Source organism: Schistocerca gregaria, chromosome X (genome assembly GCF_023897955.1).
Source record: "Schistocerca gregaria isolate iqSchGreg1 chromosome X, iqSchGreg1.2, whole genome shotgun sequence".
Classification (NCBI taxonomy): domain Eukaryota; kingdom Metazoa; phylum Arthropoda; class Insecta; order Orthoptera; family Acrididae; genus Schistocerca; species Schistocerca gregaria.
In genome coordinates this window covers 128,594,805-128,618,159 of record NC_064931.1, presented here as the reverse complement: position 1 = coordinate 128,618,159, position 23,355 = coordinate 128,594,805, and the positions used below count along the sequence as shown (strand labels likewise).

The window sequence follows — 23,355 nt, the reverse complement described above, 5'->3', positions numbered from 1 at the left end:
ACTGCGCTAGTATTCTGCCTCAGATGATCTCAGTGTCGAAGAGACGTTAAACTCTAACCTACTTATCTTCACGTTCTCTTGACCCTTATAGGTCACAGAAGCATGAGCTCTGATAATTTTTTTAGGTTTTGGATACAACTGTGTAATAGGGACGGGGTTAGTTGAAATCTGGAATGATATTAGAACAAATAAGCCCTCGGTCACAAATATTAAGTCAAAATTGACCAGGTTTCGACGCTAGTATGAGCGTCGTCTTCAGAATTAAACTGACTGTTCTAAAACATATCAGGTGTATAATACATTAATAAAATTAAAGTTAGTACTGACTGGAAAGAGATGCAGTACTTACAAGTCACATTTTAAAAAATCTAAGCCGGAAAGGCGACGTCATGAATAGTTGTAAAGAAGATGGCAAGCCACTAAGGGCTGCTCGTACTTGAGTGAACAACATTTTTTTAAATGTGACTTGTAAGTACTGCATCTCTTTCCAGTCAGTACTAACTTTAATTTTATTAATGTATTATATACCTAATATGTTTTAGAACAGTTAGTTTAATTCTGAAGACGACGCTCATAGTAGCGTCGAAATCTGGTCAATTTTGACATTTGTGACCGAGGGCTTATTTGTTCTAATATAATTCTGACACTGTCACTGAACCTTAGCAGCTATCTTAAAAATCTGGAATCATTCAGACAAAAAAAGTCCACTCTTTTTCCTCTAGGAAAGGGGAGTGTCATAGGACCGTTCCTATTCACAATATACATAAATGACCTGGTGGATGACATCGGAAGTTCACTGAGGCTTTTTGCAGATGATGCTGTGGTGTATCGAGAGGTTGCAACAATGGAAAATTGTACTGAAATGCAGGAGGATCTGCAGCGAATTGACGCATGGTGCACGGAATGGCAATTGAATCTCAATGTAGACAAGTGTAATGTGATGCGAATACATAGAAAGATAGGTCCCTTATCATTTAGCTACAAAATAGCAGGTCAGCAACTGGAAGCAGTTAATTCTATAAATTATCTGGGAGTACGCATTAGGAGTGATTTAAAATGGAATAATCATATTAAGTTGATCGTCGGTAAAGCAGATGCCAGACTGAGATTCATTGGAAGAATCCTAAGGAAATGTAATCCGACAACAAAGGAAGTAGGTTACAGTACGCTTGTTCGCCCACTGCTTGAATACTGCTCAGCAGTGTGGGATCCGCACCAGATAGGGTTCATAGAAGAGATAGAGAAGATCCAACGGAGAACAGCGCGCTTCGTTACAGGATCATTTAGTAATCGCGAAAGCGTTACGGAGATGATAGATAAACTCCAGTGGAAGACTCTGCAGGAGAGATGCTCAGTAGCTCGATACGGGCTTTTGTTAAAGTTTCGAGAACATATCTTCAGCGAAGAGTAAAGCAGTATATTGCTCCCTCCTACGTATATCTCGCGAAGAGACCATGAGGATAAAATCAGAGAGATTAGAGCCCACACAGAATCATACCGACAATCCTTCTTTCCACGAACAATACGGGACTGGAATAGAAGGGAGAACCGATAGAGGTACTCAGGGTACCCTCCGCCACACACCGTCAGGTGGCTTGCGGAGTATAGATGTAGATGTAGATGTAGAAACCGTACTTTGCCTTTAACACTTCGCTGTAATGGAGTAACTGAATTATATATATACGAAAATGATGTACGTGACGTTTACTGCGGATGACTTCTGTTTGGAAACGAGTAAAAAAGTGGTTTATGTAAAAACGAAAATTTCTGGTCGACAAGATAAAAAGGAATTAAGTTTGTCGTTAATATTCCATAATTTCATTATGCACTTCGCTCTTTTAATTACACTGGGATGGGACCGGTGTAGCGAATGAGTTATCCACATATTTGCCTTATTCCATTAAATACGTAATCATTTGTCACTTGTACTGATTGCCCCGCTAGCAAGCTATTTAGCGTAATGTAATTTACAGGGCTGGTTGACACATTTTCGATCACAGAGCTGCTGATGGCTATTTATTTGAATTTCCCGATAACCACTCCTTCTACTAATTTTGGTCTAACTCTTCCAACGTGTCGGTGATAGAGACAAGTACCTGAAGACGATAACCGGCAATCGGACCTTTTCAGCGTTTTAACTATACTATCATCAGTCGAAGAATTCATTACTTTGTTCCGTCGTTAAATATTACGTGATTGTTACAAGTGAGATGCAGCTTCATTAAGTGAGTCGTCATCAGACACCGTCATAATCGAATCATTCATACAGGTCTGACGCGTAGATACTTTTGTATTATACGTGGTATGATTCTAGATAGCATATTTTGCAAGTTCACATTCCCCGTGGAACTCTTCTTACGTTAAGGACTATGACATGTAAAGAAACATGAGACTCAGGGCCCTGGCACGCTACACCCCTCCGCATCATTACCGTAGAGGGTAATACTTTATGTGGCTACTGTTAAGTCCAAATTAAACTCTATATTTAGCATTTAGATAATCGTTTTCAGTATAGCATTAGGTTTTACATTTACACGTTCTTTGAGGTTTAGTTTATAGCTTACGATTTACTTTAGCTTCTTCGGTCTTAATTACGACAGCACCGGAAAGAAAGCCCTTAAAATATTTCACGTCTTCGCGTAGGACTCTTGCTTTGCATTAATATATCGTCGGGGAATCTGACTGACCTGTTCTTCGTTACTAGCAGATTGAGTTCATATTTAATAAGAGTCCTACAGGGGAAAACGCGAAAAAATTAAGTCTCTTCCGGATTATGGTACATCCTCTTCGATAAAATTGTGAAGTGGAACATACACGGTAGGTCAAACATCATTCGTGGTAGGAAATGCACTGTTTCCGGATTTACAAGCTGTGTTCGCGTTTATCCCGGAAGTGAATTAAATTTCACATTTCCACTCGTCTGCCGCGCAGCAGTAGGTGTGGGCGGTGGGCAGTACTCAGTTTCCGTAATACCTACTGACGCACTCTTTCGGTACATCACTCAGATTATTGCAATAGTTTGCACAGCGGATGGAAGCCCAGCAGCCTGTACTCATTAGCGGAATACAAAATTGAGTCTTGCTTTTACAGAGACTTTTATAACTGAAACAGTGTTTAGTCGGAATACGTGTTCATCTGGAAGGATCTAACGGACAACTTGTTCAAAGCTCTTTACTGGATGAGTGGCCGAAATATCTGTCAAAATAAGCACTACAGCTTATAGTTCACACATACTAGTAGTCAACCAACAAGCAGCGTGCAATGTGGATGTAATGAACTGGATAAACTTCTGTTAATTCTATAAGTCTTAGCCGACAATTTTTGTCGCGCGATCTTGGCACATAAAGTGTATTTTCCTCTTTCTTCTCAAAATGACACACCATTAAACAGATACAAACGGTTCTGTAATTGCTAACGCGTTTGCACACAATTTATTAATCCAAGTTGTTTTTCATTTTTGATTTCTGTGGCATGACCGTTTGTGTTTAGATTCCTATTCCTATGCAGAGAAAATTGTTATCTTTATTCCGCCTGATGCAAAACCCTCTTAATTTTCATTTCTTTCACTGACACATGTTTATTTTTTCGATAATATTATTTATGAAAACTAGCCTGCTAGACCGTAACAATATGTAATAAAAGATGTTTACACTGCATAGTCTAATTCTAAACATGTACTGCAGACTTCAACTGTGTGTTGAGATAAAAGTTATACAATATTATTAGTTCTTATGTATAGAAAATTTCAGGACTCTTCAGCATGTGGTGAGATTTCAGGCAGTAATTTAAATTTATAGCCGAATGAATATTTGACGTAATGTATTGAAACATTTATGTGGGGAGGAAATATAGTTTAATACTTAATAACTGTATTAAGGAATATGCATGTGATAGAATGCGTGGCCAGATGAAATGCATCTAATGAATTAGTTCTGTATTCTTAGGACTAATTGTATCCACAGCACAACTAGAAAAATAGAGGATTAAATGTACCACCGGTCGTGTGACGTTGTAAGTAGGCTGTTTAGGTTTTTTTATTGGTAACGACACGTAGCGCTCTGTATGAAAATAACTGGCTGTGCTGTGTGCAGTCTGTGGCTCGTTTGCATTGTTGTTTGCTATTGTAGTGTTGGGCAGCTGGATGTGAACAGCGCGTAGCGTTGTGCAGTTGAAGGTGAGCCACCGGCAGTGGTGGATGTGGGGAGAGAAATGGCGGAGTTTTGAGAACGGATGATCTGGACGTGTGTCCATCAGAGACAGTAAATTTGTAAGACTGGATGTCATGAACTGCTATATATAGTATGACTTTTGAACACTATTAAGGTATATACATTGGTTGTTCTCTATCAAAATCTCTCATTTGCTAACTATGCCTATCAGTAGTTAGTGCCTTCAGTAGTTTGAAACTTTTATTTAGCCGGCAGTAATGGCGCTCGCTGTATTGCAGTAGTTCGAGTAACGAAGATTTTTGTGAGGTAAGTGATTCATGAAAAGTATAGGTTATTGTTAGTCTGGGCCATTATCTTGTAGGGATTATTTGAAAGTCAGATTGCGTTGCGCTAAAAAATATTGTGTGTCAGTTTAGTGTTGATCAGAGTACGTAAAGAGCGAAATGTCTGAGTACGTCCAGTTCTGCTGGGCTGTTTGAAAATCAAATAATGTAAGAGGCTTATCAGCACAGTAATTCATTAATTTTTCTAAGGGGACGTTTCAACGTAATAATTCGGAGAGACATGTAACTGTTTATCATCGTTACCGGGGAAAAAGTTTTTGAACGCCCACGTGCGAGCGTCTGAAACAGCGATATTTGTGGAATCCGCATCCGACAATTGCATCTTAATTAGGCTGCTAGAAAGAAAACCTGTTGCCGGCAGCGCTGCGGCCAACTGTGGCTTGAAGGCGAAAGAAAATTCTCCTCCTCTCTTTCCACCTCTGGCTTTTATACTTCCCCGTATGTCTTCCATACATGTACGCCATATAAACTCTGGGTGTATACTGTAACGAGTGAACGTGACCTTAGCTTAATTGCGCTTTCCGGTGCTTCGAAACAAACAGAACCTCACGCATCATTCACGCAAACAGGTACCACTTTTTACTGGCTTTTGGATCCTGTATGTTCGAAATAGGACTTTTTTGCGGTCGAGGAACAAAGTTCAGTGGCGGTAAAAAGTAGTACTAACACAGACGGCGAATTTGCAGCGCCGTCCGCGAACGGCGTATAAACTTCTGGCAGTGTGGAAGAAGAAAATTTTGGCTCAGGGACGGGAAAACTGCTGGATCTCCCTGCTCGACGAAGGGGGCAGGCTTTGCAGTAATTAATATGGTCTTTCTCTACCGTTCTGCCGAAACCGCGAACGCTGCTATTCGACAGACTTGACGGAGGGTAGAGAGGGGAGGAGAGGGTGGGGGAAATATTAAACTGGAGACTCGCCGGTGTCTTTCGCATCGGTCGGCCCGAAAGCTCCTTTTCGGCGCTGACTGTGCATTCTGAAAGAAATGCAATTAGGCGGCATCTCGCGACAGTCGTTACCGCCGCAAAGCCAGAGCGAAATGTCGAGGCGCAGGGCGCGAACACACCAATACTCGCGAGGTCGCCGCTGCCCGCGTACGACGACCGACGTTTCCACTCTGCTGAACTGCAAAGCGGACCGCTGCTGGACTGTGATGCGGAAAATTCGCACGCAGTTGTCGAACTAAGCAGTAGAGAACAGATGGTATGGGCTAACAAGCGGACGCCAGATCGTGCTACCCGCAGATTTCGACGAGTTTTAACGCACTAGCGGGAGCCGTTCAGAAGTGACTCAAACAGAAACGTTTAGGTCAACTCGCTTCTGTTTTTCGAAAACATCGAAGCCAAATGGTGCAACGTAGGATCCCTTCCTTTTCAGCTGGAATCGACAGAAAACTCAAATTTCATATCTAACTGCAGATCCTCTATATAATAATTATAAATAAATCAAAGACGTAGTGCTTTCGATCCGCTGCACCATATACACTTCCGGAGAGAAGCTGAATGAGGAGATAGCCGCGTGATGAACGTAAGAGCTTACCATCTTCGATGACATGGGTTCTATTCTAGTTGCAGTTTAAGTCTTCTTTATTGTATCTTATAAAAGTTATTAGCCTCAGAGGAAACGGAGAAGAGAACCTGACCAATAAATTTCCGAAATTTTTTGCGGAAGTGGGGAGTTAAGTAATGATAAAGTTGTATTGGAAGTAACTCTCCTGTCTTTCAGACAAAGACCTATCACAGATGTAGGTACTTGGGTACCAACTCAAAATTTAGTAACGTGAGTTTGCAAGGAGCGAGTACATAAAAATTAATTCTCTTTTGAATGTTGTGTCCATAATTTTCCAGGGAAAACGACACGGAAAGAAATATATGGGCCACACTCAGAAACAAACCCATGTTGTCAAAATTCGTAGTCGCGTTCGTTGATTACTAGGCCGCCGACAGCGTAACTCGCAATTCTTTCGTATCTCGGAAACCTACAGATTGCGGGAAAGTACATGTGAAAGTAAAATGTATTTGCTTTCAAGCGTTTTCACGATTCCGCCTGGTGTGGTGCGGGTTCTGGCTATCCCTTCTCACATTTGTAAAACACAGTAGCATTTACTGCAAGTTTGGTCGGGTCTTGTAGTCTCTAAATCATAGGTATCTGGAGAAAATACGCGATATGGTAGTTGCACATTTCACATTTCAGTTGTTGTCAACATACTGACGCCGTTAACTGTACCATGACTTGTGTGGACATCTTTGCAAACTTGTTTGCAACAACAAAACCATGCTTTACAGAAAAAAGACGGTGGGAGATATCGCTAGTAGTGAATAGGTACGATAAAAATGTACTGTCGCTCTTGTAGAGCGAAGTAAATTGCTGATAACTTATCGTTATTTCTATTCTTCTTCTTATTATTATTACTGTCATTCAATTAGAAGAAAGAATCAGGGAAAAATAGAGACCAGCTCAGTGGCTCTCGAAGTGACGCTGGCGTGGTAACTTCGTGGCGAGAATTTGTATGCCACTTCTATTTTTCAGAATTGTAATAAGGCTAATAAAATCAGGCTTGATAGCTACAGTGACTGTGGCTCTTATGCAATATGCAGCAATTACTAGACCATCAGCTATCACACTGGAATTGTCAGCTGCAAGTGTATCGCTCCCTCTGAAGATGCCATTAATACAGAAAACAGGAAAAACGTCTCACTATGCAGTTACGGACTGGTATTCTGCTACTAAGTACCTATATATGAGGTAAGGAGAGGCGTGGGTCAATAGTATTTTACCTGAAATAATCCCAAAATTAAACGAAGTCCTGTGAAGGAGTTGCAGTGCTGGGAAATTATACTCAGTTATGCTATGATTAAGTTTAAAATACATCACCACCCAGAGTTTCGTTTGTTGCCTATGAACCACTTCATGTAACACTATGTTTCGCCATCTCCTGCCGTCTACCAGAGTGCTGAGATTAACTGTAAGGATGGATTAATATCCAAGGAAGCTTAAGTTGGTTGGTAGTTCCTCAGTAAAAGACTGTATATATGGGGCGTTCAAAAAGTCTCTCCGCAGTGACGTATGATTGTTAGCCGCGAGTGTCGTATGACTGTTCGCTTGCCTGGGTTACTTCCCTTCAAGTGGACTCTCCCAACATTCCACTGTTTCGTTTATCTTAGTAAAAATGAATATTCAATAAATAATAACGTCTATTTCACTGAGTTTCATTTCTGTATATTCACTGCGGCATACGGCACGAGCGACTAACAATCATGCGGCACTGCGGAGAGACTTTTTAAACACCCATAATGCATTTGGGCAGAAAGAAATTTCTTTCATCAGCTTTCAGTATTGTACGTGGCAAGCAGTTACTAGCGTGGGTTAGTCTATTAGAGCTCGAATGCAAATTTTGCAGATCAAAAAGTTCTATTACAACTTCTCTATTGCTTCAGTATATAGATAACTTTTTCAAAACACTTAGTGAGTTTTGTCTGCAGAGGTCTGTTCCTGCGCTACATTCAGTCTGGGTGGAACTTTTGTTGCTGCTCAATTCCAGATGCCACATATTGTTGCTAAAGAAAATCTTTTCTGCTGGTGACTAGCGTCAGATTTGTTGCTCCGAAGTTGACGGCAAATTCAGGAGAATGAACCCAATACTAGACAGTTCTGCTGACGAGTCATTAGCCAACAGGTCGGAAAGCATTGTTTCTGCGTCGAGATGTTATTGAATCCATATTTCTTCATAATTTTCTTAAATCTCTGAGCATGATAGTAGTGATCTTTTTACAATATTCTGCTTTCAAAAAGCGTCGTATAGGAAAAAATAAACTCTTTTTTCTTTGTCAGTGTTCAGTTTCATTCATGATAATTTGTCGAGTACTTTATATCTCCACAGACCTTTCTCGAGGCCCCGTACCAAGCATATCGCAGATAATAGAGAACCATGGTTAAGATTTTTTTTTAAATTGTATTGGTATAGAAATCTGCTTTGACGAAAGAATCATGTGTTGAAGAGAAAAATATCGTTTTTATCGACGAGTATTAAATTTTTGAAATCTATCTTCCTCTGTAGAGTTTTCCTCAAGAAAGGCGACGGGTTCCTCTTAAAATTATTGATCCCTGTCTACAGAGAAGAGTTTTTCAACATATTTCTCCCTGTAGCGAATAGAAGTCGTTCAACGTAACTTAGATGCCCGTACCGTTACACGAGTGGTTGAGGAAATAAAATGAAGGTTCTTCGACAAGTGATGGTACAGAAAGAGGAACGTAACTTGCTGGGTGGTTAATAGCTGAAAGATTTGAGTCTACTGTGCAGGTGTGACAAATACATCTTTCGTTATGACACAAATATTTACTATTTCTATAGATATTCGAGACCGCACAGCTATATCTGTATTTAATGTTACTGCGAAACTTTTGAAAAGAAGATATGGAAAGGGGCTAAATAAGACGGTTTAGACTTCTAGGAGATCGCGCTCTCGTTTTAGGTCCCGAGTACATATCGCACGCTGTGCTGAGCTGGTTCTCTTGGTTTACACGTTAACACTTTTTGTTGTTCTTGTAAGGTAAGGCTTGCTAGGGCTATTAACAGCTTTTATATTTCTGTATTCTTCATTTCAAACATTGCCGACTACTGTTAATATGTTTTGGTCTCTTTGTCATTTCCATGGATGAAACTATTACAGGTGCTAACCATACTGCTAAATACTTGGAACTTTATATTCTATCCTGTGCCTTAAATTCCTATCTTGATGTGTTGAACCTTATACTCAGATTTTATGGGAAACCTAATGTACCCCATAAGAACACACCCACAAAATTACAGAAATGGAACAAATGTAAAAGCAAATCAGCTATATTTTTTTCCCGTACAGCCACTATTAGTTAACAGGTGGGGAGCAAGTGATATGCCATACGTGTATGGAGAGACGAATCACGCTGCAATTGTGTATTCTTTCAGGAAATGCCGTGTGGAACGAGCATGTTAGGTACACTTTGTTCCTTTTGTCACAATGTAGAGTGAAAGTCCGTTTATTCATGGCAACAGAGTCTGTAAATATACACGTATCGTTAAAGGACTTCAACGATAGTATCAGAAAAGTAATTGCACGTGCATTGGAAGCCAAATTCCTTGCAACACCCACGAATGGAAGAGGAAAGGAAGAATAATACTGGTGGTACCGATATTTGTCACCGTCCATTGTGTTGATATTTGAATGTAAAAATATTTCTGATGAGAGTAATGGTCACGTACAAGAACGTTCTTTCGAAGAACGACTTTGAACATAAATTTCATGGATATTACGTTTCGATGCTTGCGATCGGGGGTTATCGTTGGTTAATCTGTGAGCAAGAGGACAAAGCTTCGTCATGTGGATGTCGGATGGAGAGGTCAACACGGTAAAAAGAGCGCTGCAAAGAGTTCTGCTGTACACTATATAAAAAGTTATTCCATGGGAGTCCGGGTGAAAATCGTGTGCATATTTTTTTACTGTGGAAGTGTTTTTCTTCTGAAGTCGATGATACAAATAGATACGCGTTTTTTGTGGGTAAGTGCACACAGTGATATATGAAACCTGCAGACATATTTTAATAAGATCACGGACATCATTACAGATAAGGCAGTGGACACCAAGCATAAATTACAAGTCTTTGTCTTCATAAAATAATTTTAAACATTCATTTTATAAATTCAAATGCCTTTGTCTTACTGCAAGTATTTATAAAACGAGTAATTATATTTTTTGATGTAGGAAGCAGTCCAAGTTGTGAAATTAAGTTCTTTTTATTTACCTGATGACTGTTTTCTGGAATTACAATTCGTTCTCAGATCATACAAACGGAAAAATGATATATTCCGTGATAGCACACAAACCATGTTAACACTCTACATATTTGGGTCTAAGACAAGTTTTACAGTTACAACTGGCAGGACAAACATATATGTTTGTCCTGCCAATGATCACCGTAAAACGTGACTTAGACACATGTATGTGCAGTATTAACATGTTTTGCGTGCTGTCGCGGAATACACCTTTTTTTCTATTTGGATGATTTGAAAATGGGTTCTAATACCCGAAACCCGTCATCAACTAAATAAAAATAACTGCATTTCGCAACTTTGGCTGTTTTCTACATCAAACTGGTTAACCGAAAATCCAAGAATAATTTATGCTTTCTGCGGAAAATCTGCATATCAACAAACCTGTTAATTTGTAAACGTATCACCCCGCTGCTAAATACATATCGTGAAATGGCCTTAGTGATAAAGTCGGAGAAAATACTGCACATGCGAAGCGTGTTGTTAGTCTATTTTGTGCCCAGTATCCACGAATAGAAAAGGAAGCAGCAAACGATATCGGAGATACCAGTTATGTACAGCCACAAACCGTGGAAGAGATTGGGTAATAGAAATGCAGACTTGCCTAAGGGAAACTACGAGTAGCGCTTAGTAACCGGGGCTACTGGTTAACATGGACGGCAGGTGATGAAGCATTGTCTGCTTGAAATCAGATATTGATATGGACAGCAGCTGAATATCTAAACTATTATCTGTAAGGACTTTGGGGCATAAACATCTCAGACTATTTTATTGTGACAGCGTTTCTTTATTCAGCATTCTACGCTATAAATAAATACGGTTTATGTGAAAGCAGACACGCTCAGAGATACACAAAATCTGTAATCATCATCTAAATAAGAGTGTAGAAGTAGATTTCTTTACAAGAGAGGCGTTGCATATAAATTACGAGTATCTGTCTTCACAGAAGAATTTGTAAACGAAGTGCCTCCTCGTTAAATATATATCGCGCAAAGATTGTGTTGTAGTTTTTTCATTATTTAAAAAGATATTACCCCTTCGCTTTTTTGCATATCGCGCAAGAGCCGCTACGATAAAATCGGATAAACTACTGCACGTGCAAAAGCGCGTTTTTTTCCCGCGCAGCATCCACGGAGAGAGGATGAAAAGGCGAATGATTTTGATGGTCTCAGTTATGTACAGCCACACACTGTGCTGATAAGGTGACAAAAATGTACACGCTGGCAACGAAATTTTCGATTTGGTGCTGGTGATAAAGGATTGTCATTTGTAAACCTGACGGAGAGGTCAACACGAAAGAAGACTGCTGTGTAGAGTACTTCGCAGAGTATGTAAACTATTGGTCGGTAAGGCTTTGAGACAAAATTTTGTCTGTGTTTTTTTTCTGAGGATCTTTTTTCTTCAGAAGTCTACGCTATAGACGCATACAGGTTATCTGTGCGTAAAAACGCTCAGTGATACATGATACCAGTAACAGTTTCTGATTAAGAGTTGGGTTTCTTTACAAAAAAGGACACCGGACATCACCCATAAATTACAAGTATTGTATCTCTCTTTACTGAAGAATCTGTAAATATATTATCCGCTCTTTACATACATCTTACGCGAGAACAGCGACGATGTATTGGGGAAATCTACTGAACGTGCAGAAGCACGTTGACGTAATTTTTCTCGCCAGCGTCCGAGAATGGAAGAGGAAGGGGCAAACGATACTGCTGGTAGCAGTCGTGTGCAGCCGTACACCGTGCAGGAGATCGTGTGGCGAAATGTAGACGCGGCTGAGAGAAATTACGAGCAGCGGCGAGTAAGCGGTGCATCGACTGGATGTGAGATGGCAGAAAAAGAACCTGTTGCGAGCAAGCGCAGTTATGCGGGCGAGCGGCGCGGCGTAGCGCGGGCGCGCGGGCTGCCGGCGTGGCGGCGGTGCGGCGGCGCAGCCCGGGCTTACCTGCGTGTAGGCAGAGGCACAGCGCGCGCAGCGTCGCCATGCTGCGAGTGTCCGCGGCGGCCGCTGCTGCTGCTGCTGCTGCTGCGGCGCCTGCGAGCAAGCAACTGAGGGCGGCCGGCGCTCGCCGCTCCGCCGCCTTCATCGATTGCCTCCAAGACCAGCGCCGCGCCGCGCACAGTCTTAAAGCTGCGGCCCCCACTGCCGCTGCTGCCGTTGCCGACGGCACGGCCGACTCGCGGGTCCAAACGAATTCGTAATTATGGGCCCGGCCACACCCTGCGCGCCCACCCGCCGAAACCTCTCGCGCGCACCTCCGATCTAGCGCGATCCCGGTGCGATCCCCCAGGCCGGTACCCGCCGCGTCCCGAAACCGGAGGAACTTCCGCGGTTCTGGGACCTTTTCGACGTCGACATTACTGAAACGCACTAATGGGCGAGTGTTTTAGCGCAGTAATGCGGCAATGGACTCGTATTTTAGGGAACTACCTTCCAATCCTTGTTCGGCCGAGACGATTATGCACGAATATATCGGATGTACCGAATTTTCTTCTTTTTTCACATCTAACTTAATTTGGTTCAAATGGCTCTGAGCACTATGAGACTTAACATCTATGGTCATTAGTCCCCTAGAACTTAGAACCACTTAAACGTAACTAACCTAAGGACATCTTACACAACACCCAGTCATCACAAGACAGAGAAAATCCCTGACCCCGCCGGGAATCGAATCCGGGAACCAGGGCGCGGGAAGCGAGAACGATACCGCACGACCACGAATAATGTAGATAGTGATGTAAAAATTGACACACAAGCTTGAAATAAGAGGGGTTTTTATTAGAACCAAAATGCAGGATGGCGCTCCACCCCATATTGCTAGACGCGTGAAAGCTCTCTTGTTCGCGTCGTTTGGTGATGATCGTGTGCTCAGCCGCCACTTTCGTCATGCTTGGCCTCCCAGGTCCCCAGACCTCAGTCCGTGCGATTATTGGCTTTGGGGTTACCTGAAGTCGCAAGTGTATCGTGATCGACCGACATCTCTAGGTATGCTGAAAGACAACATCCGACGCCAATGCCTCACCATAACCCCGGACATGCTTTACAGTGCTGTTCACAACATTATTCCTCGACTACAGCTATTGTTAAGGAATAATGGTGGACATATTGAGCATTTCCTGTAAAGAACATCATCTTTGGTTTGTCTTACTTTGTTATGCTAATTATTGCTATTCTGATCAGATGAAGCGCCATCTGGCGGCCATTTTTTGAACTTATGAAACTTTTGGTTCTAATAAAACCCCATGTCATTCCAGGCATGTGTGTCAATTTGTGCCTCTCTATATACATTATTCCTTGATTTATTCAGTTTTCCAATTTATACTGACTTTTTGATCACCTGGTGCATATGATATGAGACAAGATTAAACCTAAAAGTCCGTGTTTTTCAACCAGTTAATTAAGCTGTGTGTGAGAGTAAACAAGTCATCGGGAATGAAGTGGACAGTTGGCTGAAATGGCTCTGAGCACTATGGGACATAACATCTGAGGTCATCAGTCCCCTAGAACTAGAACTACTTAAACCTAACTAACCTACAGGACATCACGCACATCCATGCCCGAGGCAGGATTCGATCCTGCGACCGTAGCGGTCGCGCGGTTCCAGATTGAAGCGCCTAGAACCGCTCGGCCACTCCAGCCGTCCGAAGTGGACAGTGTTGGACTAAATGTTCAATTGTCTGGTCTTCTTGATTACATTCACACATTGGTGAACTGATCCAACCCCATTTGTACTTGAAGTGGGTACAACAACCATGTCCAGTCCTTAACCTGTTGAGACGGCACCAAAACTTCCTCGGTAGGTCAAAACCTTTTGACTTGTTTGTGGGATCAAGGTGATGAGCTCTTGTTCCCAATGTTTTTTTTTTTTTTTTTTCTTGACCATTGATGCTGCCAGCTGTCATTTAGATCAAAATCATCAACGATGAGTTGTCCTGCAGTAACACTTGCTGGTCTTCGACATCTACATCTACATACATACTCCACAATCCACCGTACGGTGCGTGGCGGAGGGTACCTCGTACCACAGAGCATCTTCTCTCCCTCTTCCACTCCCAAGCAGAACGAGGGAAAAATGACTGCCTATATGCCTCTGTACGAGCCCTAATCTCTTTTATCCTATCTTTGTGGTCTTTCCGCGAAATGTAAGTTGGTGGCAGTAAAATTGTACTGTGGTCAGCCGCAAATGCTGGTTCTCTAAATTTCCTCAGTAGAGATTCACGAAAAGAACGCCTCCTTTCCTGCAGAGACTCCCACCCGAGTTCCTGAAGCATTAGCATTTCCGTAACACTCGCGTGATGATCAAACCTACCAGTAACAAATCTAGCAGCCCGCCTCTGAATTGCTTTTATGTCCTCCCTCAATCCGACCTGATAGGGATCCCAAACGCTCGAACAGTACTCAAGAAGACGTCGTATTAGTGTTTTATAAGCGGTCTCCTTTACAGATGAACCACATCTTCCCAAAATTCTACCAATGAACCGAAGACGACTATCCGCCTTCCTCACATGCTTGTCCCACTTCTTCTTGATCGCAATCTTTGCTGTGGCGGATGACAGAATTCCTGGAGATTTTCTTGGCCTCCCTCAGTAGAGCTTGTTTCCGCCTTAAGTGGGATGGAGGGATGTGACTCAGTACAGGTAACCAGTGGCACGGGGTTGATTTGATGGAACCAGTAATGCAGCGCATTGTGTCGTTACGTTTTGTGTCTACCTTCTTCACATGTACACTTTCCAACCAGACAGGTACACAGTACTCGGCAGCAGAGTACACAAGACTGATGCCAGTTAAACGCAGACAGTTAGCAGATGTTTCCCAGGGGGTACCACTGAGGTTATGGAGTATGTTGTTCCTTGCAGCAACTTTATGAGAAAGATTTGTGATGTGCTTTTTGTAGCTCAGGGTTCTATCTAGAGTGATTCCGAGATATTTTGGGAAAGGATTGTACCTCAAAGTTTGTCCATTGACCAGAACACTTGGTTTGTAGTTCGCAGCACGATTCGCTAGATGGAAACTAGAGACTTCAGTTTTTGATGTGCTTGGGATCAATCTCCAGGTCTTAAAGAAAGTTGACACTTCTCCAGAACCTCAGTATGAATTCATTCACCATCTTCGAAATTACTGCTCTGTGCTACCAGTGCGATGTCATCAGCATAAATGAATTTAGTTGATATTGTGGTTGGGAAATCATTAATGTATAAATTGAATAGTGAATATCATAGGTGATATACAATATATGACTTGATAATTTTGGCCCACAACTAATGATGTAAAAATTTTCTTACTACATGCTACGCTGAGCTACATTATTCTTTGTTACAGTTGTCTATTTACAACTACAATTACAAATTTTACACTGAGATGATAAAAGTCGTGGGACACTTCCTAATATCATGTCGAGCCCCCTTTTGCCAGGCGTAGTTCTACGTGGCGTGGACTCAACAAGTTGTTGAATATCCCCTGCAGAATTGTTGAGCCGTGCTGGCGCTATTACCGTCCATAATTGCGGAAGTGTTGCCGGCGCAGGATTTTGTGCACTAACTGACCTCTCGCTTTCTTTATTTCTTTCTTTCTTTCGCTTGTGCCTTTTCCCACAGTTAGGGAGGGTCGGCATGGTTAATCGGATATGGCAATGTTAGTGGAAGGGGTGGCCGGATTCCCTTCCTGCCGCCAGCCCTTACTCCCCGGGACGGAATTAGTGTACCCCAACTGTCTGAAACTGGTGTAATCCATGCAATAGCACGAAAGTGTTCTAATGTCTGCGAGTCGCGTAACTGAGGCGGGATGTGGGGATCAGCATGGTATTAACGTAGGGGGATGTGGAAAACCGCCTAAAAACCACATCCAGGCTGGCTGGCACACCGGCCGTCGTCGTTAATCCGCCGGGCGGATTCGATCTGGGGCCGGTGCGCCTACCCGGGTACAGGAAGCAGTGCACTAGCGCTCTCGGCCAACCTGGCGGGACTAACTGACCTCTCGCAAATGCCCCATAAATTTTCGATTGTACTTGTGTCGGGCGATATGGGTCGCCAAATCATTCTCTCGAATTCTGCAGAATACGAGAGCACTTGCGTCGGTAGTCTGCTACCGTAGCGGATTAACGCCAATTTTCGCCGCACTGTCTTAACGGTGATTTCCGTGATTATTTTCCTCAGTGTAGCTTGTCTGTTAGCACTGACAATCCTGCGAAAACGTAGCTGCCATCGGTCGTTAAGTGAAGGTGCCGGCGACTGCGTTGTCCGTGCGTGGTAATGACTGAAATTTGGTATTCTCGGCACACTCTTGACACTGGATCTCGGAATATTGTATTCCCCAACGATTTCCGAAATGAACTGTTCAAAATGGTTCAGATGACTCGGAGCACTGTGGGACTTAACTTCTGAGGTCATCAGTCCCCTAGAACTTAAAACTACTTAAACCTAACTAACCTAAGGACATCACGCACATCCATCCCCGAGACAGGACTCGAACCTGCGGCCGTAGCGGTCGCGCGGTTCCAGACAGTAGCGCCTAGAACCACTCGGCCATACCGGCTGGCGAAAGGAACTGTCCCATTCGTTTAGCTCGAGCTACCATTCTGCTTTAAAGTTTGTTAATTGCATTCGTGTGGCCATAATCACGTCTGACATATTTTGATATGACTCACCTGAGTGCAAATCACGGCTCCGCTAGTGAACGGCCCTTCTATTCCTTTCGTACGTGGAATTACCGCCATCTGTACACTATATATCGGTATATCGCTATCCCATGACTTCTGTCAACTCAGCGTATATTTCGCCCTTTAGCTTGTAAAAATTAGTCTCTGCTACAAGGAAGCGGACGGACTACCGGTTGCTAACCACTGACAGAAGATGACTACTTCTACATTGAGACTACCCAAAAGTCATGTCCTTCTGGGTAGGCACCACAGCCTCAATAAATTTGAGGATAGATACCATTCTACCGGGCTGTATTTTAAAATCGTACTTTATTCAATAGCTAGTTGCGAGCATGGCTCATTTTCAAGTGCACCCATAACAGATGTGGATATATTATCCTCGTCTCGTCATATACGCGATTTTGTATGACGAGGTGAGGACGACGTATTCATAGCTGTTATGGAGTGTGCTCAGAAAATGACTGAGAATTGTGTTTCAAGGTAGGATGTGCTGAGAAATAACTGTTACGACGAAAATTCAGTACGTTGCGCCGTTACGGTTTCTTGCATTGTACACTCCTGGAAATTGAGATAAGAACACCGTGAATTCATTGTCCCAGGAGGGGGAAACTGTATTGACACATTCCTGGGGTCAGATACATCACATTATCACACTGACAGAACCACAGGCACATAGACACAGGCAACAGAGCATGCACAATGTCGGCACTAGTACAGTGTATATCCACCTTTCGCAGCAATGCAGGCTGCTATTCTCCCATGGAGACGATCGTAGAGATGCTGGATGTAGTCCTGTGGAACGGCTTGCCATGCCACTTCCACCTGGCACCTCAGTTGAACCAGCGTTCGGGCTGGACGTGAAGACCGCGTGAGACGACGCTTCACCCAGTCCCAAACATGCTCAATGGGGGACAGATCCGGAGATCTTGCTGGCCAGGGTAGTTGACTTACAGCTTCTAGAGCACGTTGGGTGGCACGGGATACATGCGGACGTGCATTGTCCTGTTGGAACAGCAAGTTCCCTTGCCGGTCTAGGAATGGTAGAACGATGGGTTCGATGACGGTTTTGATGTACCGTACACTATTCAGTGTCCCCTCGACGATCACCAGAGGTGTACGGCCAGTGTACGAGATCGCTCCCCACACCATGATGCCGGGTGTTGGCCCTGTGTGCCTCGGTCGTATGCAGTCCTGATTGTGGCGCTCACCTGCACGGCGCCAAACACGCATACGACCATCATAGGCACCAAGGCAGAAGCGACTCTCATCGCTGAAGACGACACGTCTCCATTCGTCCCTCCATTCACGCCTGTCGCGACACCAGTGGAGGCGGGCTGCACGATGTTGGGGCGTGAGCGGAAGACGGCCTAACGGTGTGCGGGACCGTAGCCCAGCTTCATGGAGACGGTTGCGAATGGTCCTCGCCGATACCCCAGGAGCAACAGTGTCCCTAATTTGCTGGGAAGTGGCGGTGCGGTACCCTACGGCACTGCGTAGGATCCTACAGTCTTGCATCCGTGCGTCGCTGCTGTCCAGTCCCAGGTCGACGGGCACGTGCACCTTCCGCCGACCACTGGCGACAACATCGATGTACTGTGGAGACCTCACGCCCCACGTGTTGAGCAATTCGGCGGTACGTCCACCCGGCCTCCCGCATGCCCACTATACGCCCTCGCTCAAAGTCCGTCAACTGCACATACGGTTCACGTCCACGCTGTCGCGGCATGCTACCAGTGTTAAAGACTGCGATGGAGCTCCGTATGCCACGGCAAACTGGCTGACACTGACGGCGGCGGTGCACAAATGCTGCGCAGCTAGCGCCATTCGACGGCCAACACCGCGGTTCCTGGTGTGTCCGCTGTGCCGTGCGTGTGATCATTGCTTGTACAGCCCTCTCGCAGTGTCCGGAGCAAGTATGGTGGGTCTGACACACCGGTGTCAATGTGTTCTTTTTTCCATTTCCAGGAGTATATTATACGCAAAACATAAAATAAAGAAACTAAGAAAATGTAACTGTCAGTTGATAGAAAACTCTTTATGTCTCTCGATAGAGCCGGAAATCTCCAGCAGTGACTTTCTCTCCTTCCTATATGTCATAATAGTTAACCCGTTCTACCCTGGCCGACATAATGTAAATTTGGAAGTTTGTGGTAAGGACTATGGTACCAAACTGCTGAGGTCTTCGGTCCCTAGGCTTACGCACTACTTAATCTATCTTAAACTAACTTACGCTAAGGACAACACACACACCCATGCCCGAGGGAGGACTCGAACCTCCGACGGGGGGCGCCGCGCGAACCGTCACAAGTCGCCCAAGACCGCACGGCTACCCCGCGCGGCGACCTAATGTCTAGGCCGGTATGTGCCTGTACAAGCAAGAACGTTGCAGAAGCATGGATCCACAACTGACCCATTCAGAGATAACTGCGAAAGCATGGTTACGTGTGACCGCTGCCTCACATACGTAGTATTTTCCTATTAAGGTGATGAAGGAGAAATACGTAGGTTATATCATAATTAATAAAGAAAACTGGCGCGGGCCATAGTATACGATAAACATCCACATGTGTACGAGATAATCGCTAATGCCTGGTTATGAGCTATCACTGCCTTCAATATGAAGTAATGTCCTAGCAATAATATTAAGGAAGAATTTGCAGGGTATATTAGACGTTTGTAGCCAAAACTGACACGGGTGATAGTTTACATCAATAGGAGCAAAAATGTTCAAGTATACATGCTCCACGAAAGAGCTGTTTGCGTGATCAATTACAATGTGTGGTTACTAGTTACCATTAAATTTATTCTGAAGTGTTGTTGTGCTTAATTCAAATACAAGGGCTACATTTTTTTAATATTCCGACCTGTCGTGAAATAGAAGCCACAATGAAAATCAAAAACGTGTTATTTGCAACATTTAGCTACATTTTCCTGCCACTTCTCTACCCAGTCGCTGCTCCAACTTCAACAGTAATCATAGTGTGATGCCAAACTTACGATATCTGCGTCATAGAAGGCAGCTGGGAGATTTCTGGAGTTCGTTGTCCGCGTCAGAATGCTGTTGTATCCAACGGTTTGTGTGAGCAATGAAATGAAAATCAGGGGGAGCCAAATCCAGGCTACATGATGGGTGATCATACATTTCCCATCGAAAACACTGGGGGAGATTCTTTGTTGCCCCTGTAGTGTGTTGCCGAGTGTTGTCATGTAAGAGGACACGCGTCACAATTACGTTATGTGGACTGTATGAAATCTCTAAGGAATACTTCACACTTGGAGCGAGATACAATTTTCTAGGCAGCGGTATGTGCTCACTGTGTGCTCAGAACCATTAAGAGCGAAGTTCAAAAATGGTTCAAATGGATCTGAGCACTATGGGACTTAACATCTGAGGTCATCAGTCCCCTAGAACTTGGAATTAATTAAACCTAACTAATCTAAGGACAGCACACACATCCATGCCCGAGGCAGGATTCGAAACTGCGACCGTAACGGTCGCGCGGTTCCAGACTGTAGCGCCTAGAACAGCTTGGCACCGAGCGAGGTGGCGCAGTGGTTAGCACACTGGACTCGCATTCGGGAGGACGACGGTTCAATCCCGTCTCCGGCCATCCTGATTTAGGTTTTCCGTGATTTCCCTAAATCGCTTCAGGCAAATGCCGGGATGGTTCCTTTGAAAGGGCACGGCCGACTTCCTTACCAATCCTTCCCTAACCCGAGCTTGCGTTCCGTCTCTAATGACCTCGTTGTCGACGGGACGTTAAACACTAACCACCACCACCACAGCTTGGCCACTCCGGCCGGCAAGTGCGAAGTGACGCGATCGGCGGACATCCTGGAGACACTGGGCAACACATCTGCGCAGAGCTTAACAGGATTTTCACTGTATTTCTAACTTTGCGACCGATCGAAAGTTGAAAAAAGTAGCTCTCTTATATTTGAAGTGGAAACAGTTAGTTCGCAGACGGCTTGTTTACTGATCCATGTTTACTGAAATATTTTTACTTCTGTTATCATATGCTTGCGTACATGTTAGTTTCAACTATTAATTATAAAACACCCCGTGTACAGAATGTTCGATCAGTATCGCCGAAACGTTTTACTTAAGCTAATGACTGAACGAATTGGCCCATTTTGAAGTATTCTCGGGTATTAATTATAAAGCACCCTACACACAGTGATCGGCACTTCCCATTGCTGATACCTGGTGCCTAAGCTAATGACTGAAGGAGGTGCCGCATTTGGAAACACCTCCTGGCTGAATAACTGAGAACATTTCAAAAATCATCATATGCCTGGGAAGCGTAAAATCACATAACTGGTGTATTAGTAATGTCTCTGACATCGTTTTTCGTGCCTAATGAGAAGGTGGAACGGCTAAGATACCGGACTGGTACTTGACATGCAAATTCGAGTCTTTCCATCCTGATGTACCTTTTCCACTATTAATCAAAGAACCAATGAATGCTACCTTCAGTAAGTCCATGTCAGTTAACTTAGTGTGTGGGCAAGTCCAGTAAGATGACGAAGAGGGGAAAAATGATTTGTTTGATAATCCCTGAAAACGACGTTGGATGGAGGAACTGTGCCTACATCAGATACGTATAGTAGCTAACCCTATGTGTGAAATATTAATGTTTCCTCCTGCCGTTCGTATATTTCTCCACAAGCAAAAATGTTTTTAGGAACCAACCTCATGAACATTTATCAAAAATGGTTCAAATGGTTCTGAGCACTATGGGACTTAACTTCTTAGGTCATCAGTCCCCTAGAACTTAGAACTACTTAAACCTAAGTTACCTAAGGACATCACACACATCCATGCCCGAGGTAGGATTCGAATCTGCGACCGTAGCGGTCGCGCGGTTCCAGACAGTAGTGACTAGAACCGCTCGGCCTTCCCGGCCGGGGACATTTATCGCATTACTTCGTGAGCGAAAGTGTATGTGATGTATCTTCAGTTCTTCACGCCATATTCGTGGAGTACTGCTCAAATTACATTCGGTAACGTATTGTTATGCTTTTCCCGGTAAGTTGACGTAGTGGAATGTTGCTTGAATAGGAAACTGTGGAGTCTACTACGCAGATGATTTGGACGGAGGGTACGATGACGGTACTCAAGTTCCTCCTCAACATTTTTTCAAATTTGTCAACGTTGCCTGGCGATTGTTAAACGCATCATTTTTTAAATTAATTGGCAGTATTTTTATTTTGTTGTTGCTCAAATTTCAGTATCTAAATGCTCCATACACATCAACAGACTCTTAAGATCTTACGAAAGGCAAACGAAGAGGCAAATGTGGAGACAGCAAGAAATGATGGGCGGTGTTGTGAAAGTTGTAGAGTATAAAGCGAGAGCAAACTCGCCAAAGATAACTGACGGATTGTGTTGGATGTGTATTAGAAGAGAAGGTAGACATATTTTACAATAATATTTAGGCTGAGTGCCATTGTTCCAGTTCTATAGACGTAGTTTCCAGTTTCAGTGACTCACACCTACCTTCAATGGAGTAGAGAAACTATTCGTAGCAGAACAACTTTTTTTGGCGCATTAGCAAGTTTTTGTTTCTTTTGTGTCGCTATATACACTTTCTGGCAAGCAGGTGATACACTCAGGAGACAAGGTCAGGTGTTAATGTAATTTTGTACACTTATACGCCATCGGGGTGTATGTAAATGAATAGGATTGCAATTCTCTGTAACAGAAGGACGGCCAGCAGAGTACGTTATCAAATGATAATCAAATAAAGACCCTAAGCTGTAGACAGGCGTTGATATACATCAATGGGAAGAGTTGAAAATGTGTGCACCGACCTGGACTCGAACCCGGGATCTCCTCCTTACATGGCAGAATCTCTATCCATCTGAGCCACAGAGGGCACAAAGGGTAGTGAGACTGCAGGGATTTATCCCTTGCACGCTCCCCACAAGATCCACATTCCAAACTTAATGTCCACACACTACATTCGTAGTACCCCTGCCCATTACACACATTACTCACGGCATACAGTCTTACCGAGTCCCGTAAGAGTTCGGGCAATGCGTGTGCATCCAGCACAGAAGAAGAAGCTGAATGGCCGATTAGCCTTAACTATATGAGAATGGTATCTATTCTTCCGGACATGTTCATGTAGAGTGCGTTATTGTTGTTACTAGGCCTGGTTGGGGTATTCAACGGGCCCGAACAGAGTCAGGTGTTGAGTGATCTCTGTGAACGACATGGAGAAGCAGCTTACTCGCGAGAAATTGCGTTGTCAGCACCTGACGACGTTTGAAATGGGCCTCGTTGTGGATCTCCATTTGGCTGGCTGGTCCAATCGAGCAAATATCCACATTTGTATAGAGATAGTTCGCCGCCTCGTGGTGCACGCTGGATAAT

The 23,355-nt window shown here is 43.7% G+C and overlaps 1 protein-coding gene across 1 annotated transcript in view; it reads right to left on the bottom strand.

Annotated features, from left to right (window-relative positions):
- LOC126297767 (Down syndrome cell adhesion molecule-like protein Dscam2) overlaps positions 1 to 12,320 on the bottom strand; it is a 1,507,668-nt gene extending 1,495,348 nt beyond the window's left edge. Inside the window, exon 1 of the mRNA XM_049988942.1 lies at positions 12,266 to 12,320. Within this exon, the coding sequence (XP_049844899.1) occupies positions 12,266 to 12,305 (40 nt within the window). The 5' untranslated portion in view covers positions 12,306 to 12,320. The remainder of the gene's footprint in view (positions 1 to 12,265) is intronic.
- Positions 12,321 to 23,355: the final 11,035 nt, after the last annotated feature.